General features: G+C 39.3%; 1 protein-coding gene across 1 annotated transcript; it reads right to left on the reverse strand.

Moving 5' to 3' along the window:
* Nucleotides 1–6,252: 6,252 nt before the first annotated feature.
* LRRC38 (leucine rich repeat containing 38) lies at nt 6,253–20,746 on the reverse strand. The gene is given in 3 exon segments (XM_050909596.1): nt 6,253–6,855; nt 19,998–20,719; nt 20,721–20,746. Coding segments are annotated over 3 exon segments (1,002 nt in total). The 3' UTR covers nt 6,253–6,601.
* Nucleotides 20,747–22,161: the final 1,415 nt, after the last annotated feature.

Here is a 22,161-nt window from a genome sequence, read left to right on the forward strand (position 1 = left end):
AGTGAATCAGCATTGAAAGGCAGATGTTTCAGGTTATTAGGACACTGCAGCTCTAAACCCATAACTAGTGCTAATTTATAGCCAATATTCCACACTTCCCAACAGTATATAGGCTTTAACATCACCATGTTGAAATTAAGGTAAGTACTCAACAAAGTAACTAAAAAATAATGGTGACCTATGAAAATACTAGGCAATCTAATTATGCATCAGTTTCCTTTTTAATGATATTTACAATACATCTGTCTCATCTCTTTGGTGAGCTTTGTATTTTTAAAACCATCAAATGCCATATTTATATGGAAACTTTTGGAGTTCAGAGGAGTGTTTTCCCATCTTCAGGTATACAGTTCATATTGTTAATAAGGGCATCTCTACGCATTTGCCCAACTGACCAAAATGACCTTAAGGGATTTATTCTGGTCATTTCCTCCTGACCCAAATTCACATTTGAAGTCAGATCTTCAAAGGATAAAGAGTAATACTTAAACCCACTGCAGACTGCAAACCTAATCTACTCTTAAGAGAGCGACAGTTTCTCAATTTGAGAAAAACTGGTGGGCAAAAATAGACTAGAATTGTTTGTCAAATATGTTCACAGTCATTTCATTCCCTGTTAAATACCATGAAGACCAAACATTATTTCTACTGCAAAGTCTTTCAACACTCGCCCTAATTAAAGGGCAACCCCCACCCCCCACCCCCACTAAGCTATGCCTTGGAATGTCAGTTAGCTGGGCTGTATCACACATAGATTTTAAGCAAAGGTCACAAAGCTGGCTTTCCTGCTCAATTCGCAATTCTTTTTTGCTCATTCTTCCAGCTAAGGGGAGTTTCTAAGGTGCTGTGCAATGCCTGTATCTTGTACTTCGCTTAGCTATCGGTGAGTAGCATGACCAGGCAAAAAAAAAAGGAAGAGTCAAAGTCCAATCGCTTATATTCCAGTGATGTCAGCTTGGAAGAATGACCTCACATACTGAAACAACTGAAGCATGTCTTGCTAGCACCATTGTCTGGATGGACATTTTTTACTTTCTCAGTTCTGAGCTGATAAGAGATTTTTATACAGCCTACTAAGTGACACACCACATTTCAGATTCAAATTAAAGCTTTTAAATAGGCAAATGGTGCTTTGGCAGGGAGCAGTAAACTTTAGAAATTCAATCGACATCAATTTCTGCTTTAAATAGACTATACTGCTACATACCTGGGTGTGAACTGGCTAACCTTTAGACCTCACCATTGCTAACAGAAATTGGTGAAAAAGCAGCTCTGAGATCAAAACAATGCTGCTTTGAAGCAAACTTGACTCTACTGAACAACTCTGGCCCAAGCTGTTTCACTCCTTATTTGCTGCTTACCTCTCTGCAAACTTTTCACTTCCCACAAAACTAACAGTAGAAGCCTGCTCTGAAGTGTTTACTCGTATGTTTTTTGACAACCCCCAAAAAAGCACGTTAACCCAATGTTACACAATTTCACACGGCTTCATGGAGCTCTGGGTGGGGTGTGAGAGCTGATGGGAACCGGAGAGACACATCATAATTCAGGCATTCTGCTTTGCAACAGAAGGTCTCCTGTTGCGCTGTCAGCTTAAAATCGAATAGTTTTTTTCCTGCTAACTCTTTACAATCATAGATAGATGGCTGGTCAGCATAAAACAAAACTGTGTTTACCCTTGTCTGTTGGTTGGTTATATTGCTGTTGGTGATTTGTATTGCTGTACCATGCAGAGATAGTACCAAACGCGGCTTCTGTTGTTCTAGATACAGTCAAGATACGATGATGAGGAAACCAAGACAAAATGGGGGAGATGACGGCAAGATGAGAGTGGGAATCTGATTAGAAAACCAAGTATTTTTATTACAAAGCATCAGCTATCATTAGATGATGTATTTGAGGTTCTTCCACAGCTATTTTCTACAATTCTATGACAAGGTTGTACTGCTCCAGTGTTAACAGATAGGACATGAAATAAATGTTTCTGGTGGTTCATGCATATTACAGGCTGCTTGGCACTCAGTGTCCATGGCAAATCTTAGTCTCCAAGAAATTTAATTTCCTAACGCATATTTCTGGTTTCTTTTTGGAAAGAGTACGCAAGGATTCAGCATTTCAACATCGCCTTCACCACAACGAATCACAATGACTTACCTCCACAGTAAAGCATCTCAGTTGCCACCAGAAGTCGGTAGAACAGGTTACACTGCAAACAACATCATGGTTCTCCGAGAGGAATGGTCAGATTCGGAAGCTATCAAAACCCCTGCTCCTTTATTTTGGGGGACATGAGCTGAACTTAGAAATGTGCCAGCTAGCCGCCCTGGAAACTAAAGTAATTTACTCACGTAGCATGTAGGCAGCACATGCTGAATCAGTAAGAGGTCCTGCATGGAGTTGCTCCCGTGGGTTTGAAAGCCAGCACAGAGGAACCTCCGCTAGGGATGAAGGACTGTCTCAGGCTCAGCATCCCCATCAGGCTTCAGCTGTTCCACTGAGGCTGTCTACAGGGGTGATAGTTACAGCAAGCTCTAGTATTGTTATACACACACCTTCTCCCTACCGCACGAGTGTGCGCACCCTATCCAAATATATAGGTGATTGCACACAGTTCTTCCCACAGCCGAAAAACGAGACCATTTTTGGTCACCTCTAAGTATGTTAGGCTAATTTTAGCTGTCAGTGTACAATGGTTCACACCCTACTATATATCTGAGGTAGGCAAGCAGTATGCTCCTCTTTATGAGCTTCCAGAACCGTGCCTTCAAGGTACCTTCCCAATGCATTTTTATGCTGCTCTAAAATATGATCCATTAATATTCACATCTGACTAAGAATCACAGCAGGACTGAAGCTGCCTCAAAAAGATGCTGGCTGACTGAGGATGAAATGCTAGGTTTGGACAGTTGCTTCAGGTGATCTTTATTTTAATATTCTGTGGATTAGAGGTTTTTTTAAACCAATGCACACACTTCTAAAAAGTCAGACTCTATCTCGATTACATCATGCAGATTTGCTTTCTTGCACATTTTTTGGATCCTCACTCATACCAAGATCCAGCATTTCATCAAGGAGACATATCTGCAGGCAATGTGACAGCTGCTTCCTGGCTCTTTTAGCCTGCAACATTTTATTTGGGTCACGCATAGTATCTTTCCTTCCCCTTGAAGGAGGTAAAATGTCTGCTCGTTTCTGACAGTGAGAGATACCACCACTAAAGTAAAGCCATTTTAGAAGGAAAATCGTAAATGAGGACAAACTTTCTGCTGCACATTTATAATCACCTACAGGCAGTGTTTCTTGAGCTAGCGATGTATTGCACAGGGAGCTAAATCCAGCTCTTATACTTGGCACCACTGTAACTTCACTAATCTTAATGAAGGTTACCGCAGTCCGAGAAGGGAGTGCATACTTGCTAGATCCCACCCACAGCAGCATCCTCACATGAGAACACTTCCCATGTCCATAAAGCTGGAGATGGGATTACCTCCATGTTAGTACCTTTGTGGAGGTAAAACTGCAATAATAATGCAGCCTTCAGGCCACTTCTATTCATGATGAAATATGCTTTCAAAGTTTTGCAGGGGATCGTTATGGGGATCACTAGTTCTGGCAATATTCTAACAGGAGAATGTTTTGCTCTGAAGATTACATAAAGTAAGAAAAATCCCAGTAAGAACTAAACCCAAGTTCTGTCTCATTTACTAGCAATTAGAATTATGCAAAATCAATATTAATAGTAGGCAACTGATGATGCTTACAATGAATAAACATTACTAACTGGATGAGTTCAATATTTATGAAATATACATTACTTAGTAGGGGAAATATCATTAAAGTTTCTTATCTGGAAAAAAACATACATTGCAAAATCACTTTGATGTGATGGAGTATCCAGAATGGCAGCTTCATAAATAAAGCTTTACTAAGCCTTGCTCTTCAGCTTGCACTGGATTATGTGGGTGTCAGCTTGGTCTGTTCCTTGCTGTTCTGAGGGGTGCTAAGTTCCAAATTTAATCAGGGCTTTATGTTGGGTTGAACAAAAACCTACAAACTATAAACAAATCTAGATCTTCATTTTGAGGCACCACGGTAGGATGAACCTGCAAGTAAGAGCAGAACCCAGTCAAAATAGTTCAGAGTTTGAGAAGTGACCTCTGCAAAATTACTCAGCCTTACAGAATAATGAAACAAAACCATAAATTCATTACCAAAGGAAGTGTAGATATTTGCTGAAACATTCACTGATGCCTCACTGAAAAGTTTAGTAGGACAAATAATTTTGCTAACTGGTTGCACGTTTTGAGTCCATAATAAAACTTGCAGACAAAAAAGTGTGACCCAGTTTCTTGTTCCATGACTGAACAATTTGCACAGCTCTAAATATAAAACCGTTGATAACATATCCGTATTAGTTGCAAAGGGAGCATACTTCATGAACTGCACCGGGCAACAAGTTATGTATTTCCAACCATACTGCAAAACCCCGCTTATAAATTATGAGAGAATCAGGCACGTTTTTTTCTCCTTTTTTCATACCCACATACAAATAAACATGAAAGCCCATGTTGAAATTATAAATATATTTGTGTTATTTATAATCATGGCACTACACAGTGAAAAGCATGTAATTTCATTTTTCTTGAAAGAATCAGAATAGAATAAGACAGTATTGATACAGAATATCCTCTCACTGTCCTGCTTAATTCTGTTTCAATGTGTTTTCAGAAATAATAATCTTAACAATGGTAGCATTAAGTCGCATTGAATAAGCTGTAGAGGTAACAGAAATAAACACTCTTGTCCTGGTTTTGACCTCAGCATGGTGCAAGCTCCATTGCAAATTCTGTTAGCCAATGGAGTAACTCCACTGATGTCAGTGAAGTCATACTGATAGGAGATCAGATTAGACCTACTGCATAACATATGCTTCAGCCTAACGTATATAATCATTACACATAGCCCCAATATAGTGCCCCCCCATTGCATATCTCAAAGCACCTGAAAAAGATAAATAGTTATTATGATCTTCATTGTATAGGTAGTGAAACTGAGGCACAGACAGATAGCGATTTGCTGAAGGTCTTCTAGCTGATCACTGTTAGATGGGGACAACACCCAGGAATCTTGAGTCCGAATCTTGTACCCTTTCTACTGGACCATCTTACCCTTAACACACACACTGTAATTCACTCCTGTCTGCCTGAACAATTAGCACAACAGATACAAGAGATTTGGAACTAACTGTCCATAAAAGAGCATTCATATTAACTGAGCAAGGCAATATTTTAACCAAAGAGTGTTTTTTAAGAAATAATAGCATTTACAGTATTTAAATAGATGCTACTTCTTATCAGATCTAATTATTTTATAATAGCATACAGTCCTTAGATTTTTATCACTATGTTATTCATTACTTTAAGCCCTCACAGCTACTCTAGATAATACTTTAAATACACAGAGCTTTAAAAAAATATTTCCATTACAAATATTTTAAAAATATACTTATCCTAAAAAGCTGTCCAGCACTATTCCAAAAATCTCTTGTAATAAATGTCTTTTTTAATTTTAACAAAAATATCTACCATTATATAGAAGAGCTCAAGTTTTGACAAATGAGTAATACAGTCAGAAACATCTTGGGCCTGATTCCACTCTTGTTTATACAGTTGCCAATTCGGATCATGGTGTTCACTTCAGTTGTGTTGTGTCTATTATAATCAGGAGCAGAATATAGCCCCTAGTATTTTAAAATTACTAAATGGACTGGATACTGCAACAGTTACTTGTGCCTAGCATTACAGGGAAGGGAAATCCTTTACTTCATTGCATCTAAAAATGCAAAAGAATGTTATATTTAGTATTTGTGCCATGACCAAAGAGGTGCCAGGCAGCTGCAGTGGATGACTCAGATCTAGAATCATATTCACTTATAGAAAAAAAATTTTTTGGCTGAACGATGCCTGCAACTGCTGTCATTAAATGGAGGATGAATATTTATAGAGAACATTTGCAGAGAGAAAATGCCAACCTTCCTATAATGCTTTCTACAATTCTAGGAATCATTTTAATTGCATTTTGTTACTTAGAAAGTTGTGTGAGCTTAATAGAATCTCCCACTACTTAGATCTAGGAAGGACACTATTTTAAACTGCTTCTGTATTTTCCAGCTGAAATGCCTCCATCTGGCCAGTCCTTTTCAAAGTGCATTTAGAACAAGCTATTAAGCACTTACAGGAATCTGCATCTCATCAGAAGCACAATCTGGAAGCTGTGAGTTAGTCTTTTAAAACACTGGAACTTTTTTTTGCCTTTCCCCCTTTTTCCTCCAATCTTCAAATTTAAATGCAGTGTTTGATTAAGCATCATAGAAATTAACCCGGTCTCATTGCATCAGGTTACATACGTAAGCAAAGCTAACAGTCTCAGATGCAAACTACAATTCCTACCTGTGACCATCATGAGATTAGAAGGGATCCTTACACATTGTGATTTCATTTAATTCATGTTTAAAGCTTTTACTCTACTTGTTTTCTTCCTAGACTTTGGCTGATGATCTAGTAACTTATAAACCAAGGAAACTTAAGTATATAGACTAAGTTCAGTCCTCACTGTCGTCTTCATCATCATCGTCATCTTTACTGGGAGCACATCTTTGGAAGCAGTGTACTAGAGTTGCTAAGAAGAAGCTTGATAGAATAGCAGCAATGGAGACTGCGACTCCAGAGAAGATGATGATAAAAAGGTCCGTCAATGACAAATTAAATTTGCATTCACTAAAGCTGACCTCAGATAATTCATTCAGAAAGATTCTTCTATTTTCTACAGGCAGGGAACACTGGATTTCATGGAGACCTGCAAAGAAGAGGAAAGGGAAACAAATCAGTGGAATATTGAACCCTTCTGTTGCTCCGGTCAGAGATTGAATAGCTGAAGAAAAGTTTTAGGGTTAATTCTAGGTTTATGAGTTTGTACAAAATTCAGGGAAAAATGGAACAAACAAAATCTGTCAATATCCAAAAGCCATTACATAACCCCCTTGAGTGGCTCCTAGCAATTAAGTTATTTCACCTTCAGTCTTCCAGGAGGTCAGGTATGACCTAGGACCATGATTTTGAGGATTTAAAAAAGTGAATGTTGAACCCTGGATGCATCTGAATCTGGAGACCTGGAAGCACTTCCCAGCTACTCCGTCTGAACACAAATTCAGACTCTAAAACAGGGTAACAGGGATACTGAAGTTCCTTCTACACCTTGGTGCCCTCTGCACTACTTTTTCCCATGTAGTTCCAAAACTACAGTTGTCTTTTTCTTCTGGTCAAAACAACAGCTTCGGGTTAATGGATGCTTGTTTGTCTATGACCTGCTTTCACCTTTTCCCTGTGGCTGTCATAAGGACATGCAGACTAGCAGGTATTATTCCTCCATGCGTTATTGAAGAATGCCTAGAGCTGGGTTCTTCATAGTGAAAGCAAAAAATCCAAATTTAAAAACTGGTGGGAATACAGTCTGATACTGGACAGTAAGAGCATACCATTCACTGCGTATACCCAACTGCCTCTTCATTCACAACAGGGGAAATCAGGAGAGTGTATTAGCAGGGCCAGAATGGAACAAATAATGAAGTGAATTAAGCCTCTATAGCTATTGGCAAAATAGCTTTTATCTTGCTATTAAGGATATGAATGTAAAGGGGAAATACAAGAATTGTGTATTAATGACATGAGAACTGCTCCTGGTTTACTTGATATGCTTTTGCTCTTTGTCTGCTAATGATCACAGAACAGACTCCCAGTTTTTGACTCCGCGTTGCTGTGTGCACACAGTGTATAGGGCGTTTCTATCACACAGCTCTACCATATAACCATTATGTCACTTTAAATAAGGAATGTATGACGATAAGATTTCCTCTGCTTTTGTGAATCCCATTTTTCTTGTGGCTGAATAGCTAGTGGCATATGATGTTTTACTATTAAACCCAGGCTCCTAGGGTTAGTGGTGCAAACCTGACTGGTTATCTAGATCCAGCCTAGCTGTTATGTTGATTTGAGAGGGAGTTTTAGGTAAGTCTGCTATGGATCCAATTATCACCCTGACTTACTTCACCTTGTAATGATGATTGTACTAAATTTTGATCCCTAAAAGCCATCCTGTATCTGTTCTATTTGCCTCAAGTTCTGTTGCCTTCCCTCTTTCTCATGCTCCTCTCACTGACAACATAATAAAAGCTGCCAGCAGAATAGAACAACAGTCAGCATGCCCAAGGCTGAATGGTTTCCTCTAGGCAAACTGCCACCTGAATACATGCGACATTTTTTCTCTGAGCCTGGAGTGCACTGACAACGTATACCAGATGGTGAGGCAACTTGCTTTGCAGATCTTTGAAACCTCCTGTCTATGGAACTGGCCCAGAAGGTAAAGGAGCCACACTGTTTCAAACATCCTCTGAGACTTTTGGAAATCTGGAACCTGCAATATGCATATATATCATATCTTGTATACAAGCTGACATACTGGAGCACTTGAGTTCGCCTGTGACTGCACGGATGGCTAGAGGAAGTACATACTATTGCATTCCATAGCTCGTGGTAGAGCCCTTTGTACAAACCTTTCTACTGAAAGAAGCGAGAGTTGTTCACCAAGTCCGTATTTTCTTTTCATCAGACTTGGTAATAACCACTCTAGGGGTTAATGGGAGTAACAAGCAAAAGAGGACACAAATGGATATCCTTCCCTATTCAAAACCATGAGAAATTAGGGAGGAGTGAAAAGCCATAGGCTGGAATTCCAAGACCTGTGTCTTTAATCAGATTTAAAAAAGCAAACGGTTTTCAATACATCAACATGATGTTGACAGTAATCAAAGCAGTTACTGCTGTTGTATAGAAACAGCAAGAAAATGAATGTAACATATTGCAAATTCATTTGAAGAGAAAGTTCCTTGCTAATAGGAAAAGATCATTGCAGTATTTTGGCAGAAAAGCCTGGTCCAAGTGAATATGGCACCTAAACAAATTCCATTTCACTTGTAGCAAGCACAAGAAAAAAACAAGTTTCTATACAACTGTGTTTCTGTAAAACAAACTACTGTAATAGCTGTTGAGACCTCATAGAACTGCTGTTCTCACAGCAGCTGAGCTGTGCTGGCAGCATGTCTAAAGAAAGGGTGCACAGGTGACCATAAACAACTCTACTTTTTCTGTTTCTGACCAACCGCAAAAGAAATTCTCTAGTGTCCTCACCTGCCAGCTTTTAAAATTACCTCTGTGCTGGAGTGGCCTATGATGAGCTGGAGTATCAGATCTATGCTTCCATAAGGAAGTAGAAAAAGACTATATTGAAAAGAAAGAGACAAAGCAAAAAGACTCCAAAAGAGAACTATTGTTCTAAGCAGCTCCCCATACTGCAGCCCTTGCCTCTAGAAATAACTTACTATGGCAGTGTTTGCCCAGGATCCTAGAGATGGAAAAGTAAGAGCCCACTTACTCATTACCATTACCAACAGCAGTTTTGCCACGGATCAAAACTGAGCCTGTAGACTGTGAGCTCTATTCCTGTCTCCCAGATGGTTTCACCCAACATCACAACACACAGAATACAAACAGAAAAGAATCTGCAATACACCAAGTCACTTAAAGGGTGTTTCTTGTTACGAGAATCAGTGTACTGTAATGATTTTTGAGTCTGATTGTACAATAACAAGAAATAAAAAAGCTCCTCTCCATGTAGCCATGGGTACTGGAATCTAGGTCACGTTCTCAAACCAAATAGATTAGATAGGAATTTTCTACTTGCTTTATTCTGTGACACTCCAATGTGCTAGCTTAGCCTAAAGTTTTTACAGAATTCTTAGTCATTGAGAATAATAGATGCCAATAGGCAAAATACAGCATCATAAACCAGGGGCCAGTACAGAGGCCTTGCTAGCTCCCAGCTATAGTTTCAGCCACCCTGTGTATGCACCATCTATTTCAACAAGACACGAATGAACTGATCTCTCCTATCCACACACAAGGCAGTCCCCTAAATTGTGCTGGAAGCAACCTAGAAGGACTGCAGAGCTCGGTGGAAGCACATGCCAGTGACTGAGGGAGAGAGGAACATTTCTTAGTCGATCCTGTCCAGTGTATGTTTTTCTTTGCTGTGTCGTGACACTATTGCAAAAGCCAATACAGTTAACGGAAGCTTTTCTTTCGACTCCAAAGAGATTTTGGAACAGACTGTTCATTTGTAACAGTAGTAAGACTAGCAGCTATCTCTCTGGTGGCACAAGGAATTTTTCCTCCCAAAGCTAATGCAGTGGTTATCGCACCAGAGCTTCTAACTGCTTACTTGAAAACATCATAATCTGAAGGTCACATGCATGTCTGCTTAAGACGACATATGAACAATACCATTTCATCCGCTTCCTTCCATAGCAATATGTTACTTTCTTTACATTATTTAAAAGTAGGTTGTCCTTATGACATGAGAATCCAGTGTGTGTGGAGAGAACTGATGTTCTGTACTCCACCTGTTGTATTACATTCATGCCTAGCAATAGATGCAATTTTATTCTTTGCTTGGGCAGGAAGTAATCCCAGGTCATCACACACCCTCTGCATGAACAATGAACGAAAGAATGGCTTCTATAAAGTGATCAGTATTAATTATAAGGTGTGGGTTTTTTCCTCTGGGTGCTTCTGTTGCGTATAAACTGGCTCAAATTTACCTGTCCCCACACACAAGACTTCCAGAGGACAGGAGAGTGCCATTTAGCCTTAGTGCTCTACTTTCACACACTTTAACCACTTGAATGGTATTATTTTTTTAGAGCTTGCTTGGTTTTTTTGTGTGGGTTTTTTTTTTTTTTTTAAATTCTGTAGAACCTGTTCAATTTATTCTTTTAAAAAAATCACCCAGGCTTCTTGTAAAGGGTATCTCAAAGAAGTTTGATATTTAGTGCTTGGCTGCAGCAAGAAAACCTTTGATGATAGTTATAAATATATATCTCATTGCTCTCACAACATGTTCAAAGAGTTGCTTCTTCATACCAAACAAATCTGTAAATGAAATAACAAGTGTGAGTGTGTTATAAATACATTACTTATGTTATTTTGGTCAGGGCCATCACATTATCTGTAATGACTCCAGCTGTCCCAAGGACAATGTCACACACTGTATCTTTCTGCTACACCGTCTGAAGAAGCAGATGTACTATACTGGCAAGCTGTAATGTATTGTCTGCTTTTAAAAAAAGCAATGCTTTTAAAGTCCCAGTCAAGGGATAGGTGCTCAATTCTATATAGGCTTGTCTCTTAACAATGAAAAAATAAAATAAGATGAAAATATGGGTCTGCACCCTGAGGAATAGATCGTCTAAGTAACATGGGAAGTGTGAAAATGCTGGAATTCTAGAACCATAATGTTAAAAGGAGAGGCATGTTTTTAAAAAGAAAAAAAAAAGAAACGTGTTTATAAAGAAGTGATGCAGGAGGGTTCCAGGTAGATTTTATTTCAATGAAATTCCCTAATAGGTTTTAGAACAATATGACTGAGATGCCTTACTGTTAGAGGATTATAACTCCACTGAAGTCTATCACTAACTTTGACATAAATTGTAGGCAATTAAGCTGCAGCTAGATCCTAATAAACACTGTGCATTTGTAAGGGACATGCACAGGCCTACTTGTCTTGCAGAGTCAGAAGCTGAAATACTTCCCCTGTACAACTGAAGCTCTTAGAAAAAGGATGCATTCTGAGACCAGCCTTCATCCAAATACTTAATAATTTCCTTGTAAATTAATGAAAACAGACTGACAACGCTGTAATGCCCCAAGTTGTAAGAGTACCGATCTTCCCATCTCAAAACCCCCACAAAACCCCAGATACCAAGTTTCATTAGTATTCTGCTGGTACTTTGTAGCCATAATTCAACCATGTTTCTCGTAAGTACTGTTTGATCAGGGATTTTCAAACAGTACATTGGCTGGACCATCAAGTGCATTGAAACTGCCTGCTCTTGGATCTGACATGGGTTTTCCCCAGATACATTGACTGATGATGTATTGTGAGTTTTGTTTTATACTCCTTCAGCTAAAGACAAGCAGCAGGAGGTATCACTTACTCCAGGTCTACCTATTTTGAAGGACTCCTTGTGTATTTCTGTCTTTGCTTATTTCTAATATCTATGCTAACTATATCTTTCATTAGAGAACTTCTGAAATTCATTATTACTTCAATATTATGGTCTGTCTGTTAACCCTCAGAGCGAGATTTCCCAGCTATAATTTTGCATGCTGAGTTTAAAAAGAAAAAAAAAAAAGGCCTCAAGTCTCTTGGGTTTTTGTAAAGTTCACAAAAAACAGGTATCAAGAGAAATAGTTTCCTAACATTCAGCAATGTACAACAGTATGAGATAATGAAAAAGCCCACTCACACATCCACCGGTATGTATAGGAAATACATCCAGAAAAATATCTGAAGCCATAAACATTTAAGTGAGCTTCATGCACATGTATTCATTACTATCTATACAATAAATGTAAAAACACTATAATATGCCTTTTTTTTTTTGAAAAGTAGAATTTGTATTTGCCTGTTTACCTGTTCTCATGTTGCTGAATGTGGCTGACAGAGGCGTGAAATGTTTAAATGTGGCATTTTATTTCTTGTATGGTATTTTGCCTCCAGCTATAGTTCTCTTTAGTCTACTTAAACACTGTCACTAATGTATTAGATGTATTAATAAGCAGTGAGAGAGGCATTGCCTCTGAAGGGATAGGAAATTTCACTGGAAATAGCCTCAAGCTATCAGACCAGTAAAGTTTAAAAAAAACCTGAAGCCTAGATTTAGGTCCCTAAATAAAACTTTTTATGGCCAAGTGCCCTAGAGTCTCACAGATCAACATTAGAGGACAAACATTAACAGTTTGTCTCAATGCCTAAATATAAATTTTAACATTAGGTGTTCACATCTGCAAATGCTGTCCTCACATCTTCAAATCTGTGAAAGATGGAAGTACTCCAAAAAACCTTAAGATGGAAGAAACAGAGTGAAAAGCCAGTGGCAGTCAGATCATTTTACTGAAAATGACTAGGATATCAAATTATATATTTATATATGTATATATATAGAAACAGATTTGATGCACTTGTTAGGGAATCTAATTTCTGTTGTGAGTTTCTGCTTGAACAGAATAAAAGCTGCTGAATGCGTGAAATGTCTTAAGGCTTTTAATTCCTTTCCAAAAAAGCGGATATTATGTTCTGTACTACTGATGTGCTAGCATGTGCATGATACTCGGGGAAGAACTGAATGGCTGTAATGGACAGAACAGCCTGTCCTTTTTAGCTGAAGCTTGCTCTGGTTCTATATTAGTACATGAAGTTAAGGCAGCCTTCTCTACATAGCAGATGAATAAATAGGTACTGATAAAGAATGGTAAGTCAAGAGGACTTATGAAATGCTGAGTTGTTTCAATGGCTTTTAGTTAGGTTAGAAGGTCAAATGAAACCTGTACTCTCATGTAATTGTGATGCTTTGTTTTGAAGACAATGTTTAATATTTTCAGTGAGCCCTGGGCTACTATAAAGGCCTGGACTAGTGAAGTAAGATGTTATTTTACTTACAGAATAAGTTTAGTAATAGATCTTAGATTGGAATGGAATTATAGAAAGAGCCCGAGAAGCAAGAGATGATCACCGCATGGCACAGTCTTTCTAAACAGGCTTACAAAAGTCATTCCATTCTTCTCACTACACCAATTCACTTCTGAATCTCATAACTGCTTTTAGTATTGAATTCAGCCTGAGTTTCCTGTTCCAGAAAGCTGCTTACAGTCTCATTGTCACCTACTCTTGCTTTTTTCCTACCTCCTCTCACTGCCATCCTTCTCTCCTATTCTTTTGCATAGACAATCTTTACCTGGAAATATGCCACTTTACCAGAATTTACCTATCCATCCATATTGAGGAGGTACTAGCTACAGAAGTCTCGAAAGTAGCTAAACAGCATCTATATCAGTACTGGCACTAAAAACTCCTTTGAGTATCTTAAAAATTTGTAGTGTTGTGCACACAACTTTCCAAAGCGGAGCAACGTTTGACCAAATGAAGAGGAAAACACGGTCCTAGCTACGGCCTTTGTGTTGTGACATGGGATTTACTGCCACTAATGAACTTTCTTCCAGCAAAGTTCAGCAAATACCTTAGTTTAGGACGCAGTTCTGCAAGTGGACCCAGTTCTGTCTTCTTGACACGTCTTTTACCAGTTCTGCTTCTAGTGGTGTGAATGTAAACGTTAGCATTCAGGAGGATGGTGCACTGACACTGTGCCAGCTAACCCTGTCTGTAACAGGGAAGTCCAACACTGAGCACGAATCCTCACTTAAACTTGTGCTACTTTAATTTCAAACATTCAGAACAGCTATTGCCTTTATTTATCACACAGGCAACAGAAATCTATTTGGAATTCTGTCACTGGCCAATTCTGAATGAATTTTTCAAGTCCTTCTGGAAATACCAGTGTACACAGGCTACCCATAAAAATGCTCAGTATAAACCTTCTCATCAAATTGCTAAAAGTCTTTCTAATGCTGCTTTAATAGAGGGCAGCAAAATTTTCATTCTTGCAATGGATAGTGGGGAACTTAAATAGAGTACGTATTAAACACAAAAGGTTGAGAAAACACCATTGCACCTAGCACGAAAAGCATAGACACTGACTATTTCTTGCAATCCCAGAAAATCTACACAACTTCCCAAGAAGGTTTTTCCAGAGATACTGGGAAGAAAAAAAAAGTAAAAAGCAAAATGAGGGCAAGATGACAGAAAGGAGACACTACAGTCACACTCCAAGGAATACTTAAACTCTAATTAAAAGTAATGTTAAAAATGCATTAGTCATTAGCAAACAAGGTCACAGGCACAGCTGCCCAAAGCATGTTCACAAAAAGTAAAAATCAGCAACAGAGATCTCTACAAAGCAGTTCAACATGGCCATTGCAGACTACTTGTATTTCTTTTTGTTACATGCATTTTATCTGAATCCAATCCCTTCATCGAGACAGGATCCTCAGAGGGGTTCAAGAAGTGTCTTTTGCAGTGCTACACACTAATTTTAAACAGCCCGTTTCACCAAAAATTTATTCCAAAGCCATTTGTATTTAAACACTGAAATGGAAGCATTCATAAACCTCAGTTCTGTAAGTCATATGCACCAGTGACAGCCTTTTGCTGGACGAGCCCTGAGTTTCAAACAGTATTACTAAACAAAGTAGGTTAAGAGATGAGGCAAGAAAGGAAAAGTGCATTTTTAGCCAAGATAAAACGTGATACAGAACAAGCTCTGAAAGCAAGAAGAAAGCCCTTCCAAGTATGAGAAATTGCTGAGCATATTTTTGTAGGATTTCCAGCTCCCATTGAAGCAGAAAATGCAAGAAATGTCAGAGGTGACTCCTGATCTCAAAAAAATGAATGCCAAATTTCCTTAGACTTCACTGAATTCAAAATTTTGAAACATTATGCCCCAAAATTATTTAACTCAACCTATAACCATCCTTCCCTTTATTCAGTACCTCTCTTGCTTTTAATCATATTTTTCTTAATTTCTTCTGTCAGAGTCCAAACTCTTCTTCCTCCTCTGCTTTCTTCAATTCTCACTTTAGAGAACTTCAGCTTTGTCAATCGCTTCTTGTAAAATTCAAGAAGATGGGTCAAATATAGGCAAGCAGAGAATAGAACATAACAGCATACACCTCAGATATATGATTTCCTTGAATTCTTTGAGTAATAATGTTTAAGACCAACTTAGACCTTCATTCTTTGAAGATATTTTTTGTTCTGAGAGTTTGCATGCCCCCATGGAGTAAAACCTTCCATGAAAGTTTTTACACCTGTCTTTGAAGGGACAGAGATCTTACAACAACTTTTCTATTTCCAAAAAATTACCCAATATTCTTAGTCTCCATGCTCCTCCTAATGGGAAGCCTTTAATATGAATCATTGGCCACCATGCTGCCGTTCAGGCTTAACAAATGCCTATAAAAATCAAACATCCTTCCACAGAAAATCTTTATAAGTTTTATAACTCAACCATTTTGACCCATAGCAAACACTTCATCTTCTCTAGCAAAAACAACAACGGTCATATTCTCCACTTATCACCGTTCCACTGATCTTCACAGTTCCTTTGTCTGCTTTGCACTATACACACTAATTTGTTTCTAATCAATTAACAACCAAATCGGAGGGAAAAAATGTGGTTTGGTTTTGGAATATGATGAAAATGCTGGTTTTAATATCTTTTTACGAGCATAAAAATATGTTTGCTGTTTTAAAGTGCTGAGTTTAACTGCAAAACTTTTAGTGCAGTTTCTTTAATAAGTCTGCCTGCAAATCTGGCATGCAAGAGCATTCGCTTACTGCCAATTAATCCTTTATTTAGAAATTTAGGTTAGATGAATAAATGCTGGGATCTGTAAAATGATTCAAATCCCAGCTGTTTGTGTGAAGCAACAAGTTAGACATGCAAAGGCAGCTCAGCTGGGAAGAGGCTTTACAGTCAGCTAGTCAGACAGGTCAGCATAAGTTATAACTTTACAAGCTATTTCTGGTAGCATGCCAGAAAGAAAATGGACCTGGCTTTTGCAAAACTAATGAGTTGAGGTATGGCTTTTGTTCAGATCACTGAGTTCTCCAGAGGCCTTAATTACAGAGGCAGAGAGCTTCAGAATCGATTATTGAGATTTCAGTTCACATTGACAAAACTCCAATTTTTAAATCAACTTGGTATTTCTTTTGCAAAAAACAAGGGCAGCTTTGACTGACATGCCATTTTACTGCAGTGCTAAAATTAAAAGGTGGAGCAGTGGCTGGGCTTAGTAAATAGTTAATAGTTTGAGTGATTTCTCTCAGACATGCAGACAAGGCACATTAAACTATTTAAAGTGTCATTCAAAGTGAGAAATCAAAATGAATGCCCAGAACCTAAATCTATCTGTCAATGTATTTCTCCCAGCCATTTATCTCCTGTTTCTTGCTACCAGTTCCGAATCTTGAGGGACTGCTATGCTACAGTGACACTTGCAAATGGCAGCCCTGGATCCTAGTTCATCCACAGACTGGTTGGAGCGTGCTTCTTTTCTGTTTTGGCATGTCCTTTCTCGTCTAACCCATTCTGAAGCATTCCAAGCCAGCATAAGACACACGACAGTGTATAGAGCCTTTAGTTTCTTTGCAGTGCTATGCACTTTTCATGAAAGGACTGGGGATCACCGATGCAAGTTTACTGTCATTCACCCTTCCACACTGTTTCCATTCTCAGTAAACCCAGGTTGCAAAGTCTGCCACTTAAAGGCTGGGGAACTTCAATCTGTCGTGGAACCGTTCTGTACTGCTAATCACAGTTTATTCTTAAAAAAAACCAAGAGAAGAAAAACACCAGCCAACTCCTTTTTCCTTCCTGCCGTTTCCCATTTGTAAAGGCCATGCAATGCAAATGCTTGAGCTGCTGCAGAATCATAAAGGAAAAGCATGCAGCCAAGATAACTAAGCTCTTTTCTTGGGCCCTGAAAAGGTATCCCTATCTTTTTCTTCTGCTGTATTTCCAGACATAATGCCTGCTGCCCTACTTATCTTGATGTGTTTACTGCAAGAATACTTCTGTCTCCCGCCTTACAGCAGTATCACGAGGAAGCCAGGGAGTCTGAATGCTGAATCTTTCAGTGAGTTGCTCTTCCCACCCCTCCCAGGAAAGGCCAGGTGAACGTGGCTTTGGACAAGTATAACCAGACAAGTAATGCTAATGTGATTAGTTCCTAATGGGTATAATATTGCGACATCATTAAAAACTGAAAGCTGGATATAAAATGCAATCAAATCATAATTCTAAGAATTAGTTTTACACTGACTTTCCAAAAGTTGTTTTGAAAGGCACTCAATTGTGGCCATATGATTTTAAAGCGTCACTGAGACAGTCTTTCCTTTTTGGATTTAGTTATTCATGAAGGTGAGGGCAAAATGTTTTGCTAGTTTATTAAGGAGACAGCCAGTATTTTTGTGGCAGCAGCTCACAACAAGCAATGAAAACGCTGACTTTGCACACTTTTCTGCATACATGCACTAGATCACACTGATATGACTGGCTGCAAAGATATCAGGGGACTCGCTCCTGGGAACAAATGCAAGTCATTTGCCTAGGCCATGTCAGGGGGGAGGGACAGCTCTGATAAAACCAACCATTTGAATATTTGCTCCTTCTCTCCTTGTCTTCCCAAATCAAATCTAACTGAAAGTTTGGAAGATCCAGATGAGCTAGTAAATTTTTAGCTATTTGGCTGAAACACAACCGTGGATGAGAGAAAGTGCGGTGAGAAAGCATCTCTAAGCTTGCAAGACACAGGGCAACACGGGCAATACTATGGGAAAGCTCAATCACTTGAGATTTCCAGACATAAGTTCAGATACCTTTAAAACACTGACAGGGCAGAAGAGAAAAGAGAGAGAGAGGCTGGGACAGACTCTCAAACTGAACAGACTCAGTCTGGATAAAGGGGAAGGAGCTAGAAGTTCATTAAAAGAGATGGAAAGCACGGGGAAAGTGAACTGATGCTTAGCATGAGAGATAGGCAAATACTTGGTTCAAATAGAGCAAACTTTAGCTAAAGCATGAGGGAAGGTGGGAGAACAGGCCTAGGTTTGGTTTAGAAAGAATCAAGATGAAAATTTCACTGAGGCAGACAGGAAAAAACCACTTTTTCCTCAAATGACTTCTTCCTTAAAACAGCTGTTTTACAGCTAAGAGTATTTAGGGCAACCTAGATGAGTATATTAAAAAAAAAACTACCCAAGGTCATGAGCATAGGAAGAACTTGAATAACTGAATACACACTCTGATGATCAAGAAAGGCGAGAAAAGACCTCTGAAATTTGTAGGCTCACTGTTTTTCTCCCTTTTTGTCTGAATTCAAAGAAAGAGTTACTTGATCTCAATCCATTCTCCTGAGCTCTTCTCCCCCAGCCTTTTAGCTCTCACCATCTTCTGCACAGACATCCCCCCTCAGACACAGCCCAGACACAGTGATTTCACGTCAGGTAATACTTGTGTACTCTCTGTAGCCCTTACAAAGTTTTTATGCGCCAAGCAGTTTGCCTTCTGCAACCAGCTGGGCGGCTCAGTGGCATGAGTTTATGCCCTAGTGCTTGTTGGGAGGCATGAACTGTGAGATGATCTCCTGCTAAAGCTGGATTAAGAGAGGCTTTGGGGTCGGGCAGGAAATGTGGAGCAAGAGCCTGGATTCCCTATACATGGCAGTCTTAATACTTTTTTTTTCTTCCCCCATGCTTTTCTGAAAATTACTGGCCCAAATACCAGAATTACATATCCTGCATTTTGGGGTGTTCCAGAGCCATTTCAATTTATTCCTAATATTGGAGGCAGTGCTATTTTAATGAAAAGAGCCAAAATCAAGCTACTGAAGAGAGTTTCAAACACAGAGTATCACAACAAAATACTTCCAGGAAAGGGCTGACAATCACAGTTGCATAAAATGGGGATTTAACTCTTCTGTAGCAGCTTTATAGCTCATCAGTAAAATGAGAGGAAAAAAAAACAGTTTTCCTAAGGAGCTGGCACAGAATATTTAGCTGCTCAAAGGGCTTATTGTAGAAAATATATTTACCAGAGAGAAAATGAAGTCTGGAAGAGAACCAGCTCTGGGCTGAATGAATTTGAAAAGGCTCTTTCTCTGCCTATGTAAGTTTAGGCTATAAATCAAAATTATTAGGGCTTAATTTTTAAATTTTATTTCTTAACTGGGAAGAGGACCTGCTGCTAAAAAGAAGCCAACATCATTTTAATGGACTCATTTGTTGAAAGCATGCAATTACAGTTTGACCAAAATGCAGTTTGGGTCACTGCAGGCAGCACACAGACAGTCTGACCAAGAACCCTCCTTCCCTCCAAGACACACATACAGAGAAACGTACATACTGCACTGTAAGCCACCAAGCTTTACCTTTCTGGAGCTTAGATGCATTGTCCTGTATCCAGCTGAAAAGATTGGCAAAGTCACAGTCACAGACCCAAGGGTTGCCCTCTAAGCGTATAGTCCGCAGGGAGGGAAGCGCTTCTAGGGCTGCCACATTTAGGCTTTGCAAGTTATTGTCATTCAATTCTAACACTTGGAGCTGTTCCAGGTTCTCAAAAGCAGCCTCATCCACATCCACCAGGTTATTGTTTCCAAGGCTCAATTTTATCAGTTTTTCTGCTGATTTGAATATCCCAGCATCAAGCTGTGTTAAATTATTGTAGCTTAAGTCTAAATACACCAGTTTGGTAGAACTGCTAAAAGTGCCCTCTTCTAAAGAGGTGAGGGAGTTATTCCTGAAGTCCAAATAGACTAGATCTCCATAAAATATAAAGAAATCAGCTGGTATCACCTGAATGTTGTTATCAGCTATAAGAAGTTTCCGTACATCCAATGGAAATGGATTAGGAACACTTGGGAGTCCTTGATCCCGGCAATCTATGGTGTGGTAGTCCATACAGCTACAGACAGCAGGGCAAAAATGACCCACGGGTAAGAAAAGCAGGCAGACAAAGACAGAAAAAGGCAGAAGGCAGAAAGGAAAGCATGGCAACATCGTCAAGGATTTGAAAGCTGTGATGAGCACCACTTCTAAGAGAAAGACATTTTGCTCAGCTGAGCAGCAGTGCCTGGTACTTGTGTGTGTGTGTGATTGTATCCAGGAGATCACATATCATCACAGATCCGATAGCAGCAGTCTTGGGAGGGGGGAGGGAGAGTGAAGGAAAGAGGGAGGGAGGCAAATGTGAGGATTTACACTGTCAGAATATTATAATGCTGTACAGGGTAAGGGAAAGCGATGATTGGGTAAACGGAGGATCTTTCAAAGGACTCCCTTGCTTTTGTGAGCTAAAAAAAGCCGAGAGCCTGTTTGCATATTTGCTGTACATTCCAGCAAATGGGAAATCACACCTGACCCTGTGAGTCTGACAGCAACAGCTTATGCTTAAAAAGCCCTTCAGGTAATAAACCCTGACGAAATCACTTACTTTGTTTCTTCACATGAGCCTACATCAAGATGACCAAGACCCTATAGGAATGCAAGCCAGGGTCAGGGAAGTATCCTGGTTGACTGCTAAGGACTATTTTCCCTTTCATTTGTAAAACAGGGAGCAGAAGAGCAGTAAGGGGGGGAGCCCAAAGACAAGGAACACTGACTTGTGCTGTTTCTGGATGCCTTCTCAGCTTCTAAAGCAAGCATGTTAACATTATTTAAATATGACTCGTTATCTTTTAACCAAAAAGTATAAACCTGCTGTAGCAACAAGGAACATGGTCTCAAAAGTGAGGGTTTTTTTTTTCTTCCTGTTTTAATGACCAAAACAGCTACTTTCTAATACAGCACTGGTAATGTCTGTTGGGCCACATAAAAGTGCAAATTGTGGATCAAATCTTCAGCTAGTTAAAACTGAACAGATTTTCTTCATTTCCAGGGGGTTGAAAAATCAATCTGCCTGTCTCCCATGGGACAGCAGAGATGATTTCGCAACAAGGCATTTGTGTTTTTCTGACATCCCCAAATCCACACCCAGAAAGGCAAGTCCTCTGCCAGCTGCAAGCTTAACTTAACTCCCTCCCTCCTTTATGCACATTGTGTAAGCAGACAGAAATGGGACTCTAGTGCTTGGGCCACACCTATGTGCTATGAGGGAAGATTTTTCTGAAGAGACAGATTGTATTTGGGTGCACGTGTCCTGAAGATTAAAGCACAAACTCAAACACCTTTGGAAAGCTCATTCCTAGGTCAAAGAGACAGCAGTAATCTCGATTTAAGGTCATATTTCATAACTGAATTCAGAGTATCTTTCATCCAGGACAGGGTACAAAAATTTCCTTCTAAGATAGCCTAACCTCCCAAGATACCTGCACTTAAACTCAAGTAATGAAAACAGTATTATCAACCTCTCCTTCAGTAAGTATGTAGAAACATTGAACTGCTGGGAGGGAATGAAGAGGGAGCCAGACTGTTCTCAATAGCACCCACTGACAGAAAAAGAGGCTATGGGCACAGATTAAAAACCATCTGAACGCAAGAAAACACTTTTTTTTTTTTACTGTGAGGGTGGTCAGACACTGGAACAGGTTGCCCAGA

The sequence above is a fragment of the Gymnogyps californianus genome, chromosome 21 (assembly GCF_018139145.2).
Source record: "Gymnogyps californianus isolate 813 chromosome 21, ASM1813914v2, whole genome shotgun sequence".
In the NCBI taxonomy this organism is placed as follows: domain Eukaryota; kingdom Metazoa; phylum Chordata; class Aves; order Accipitriformes; family Cathartidae; genus Gymnogyps; species Gymnogyps californianus.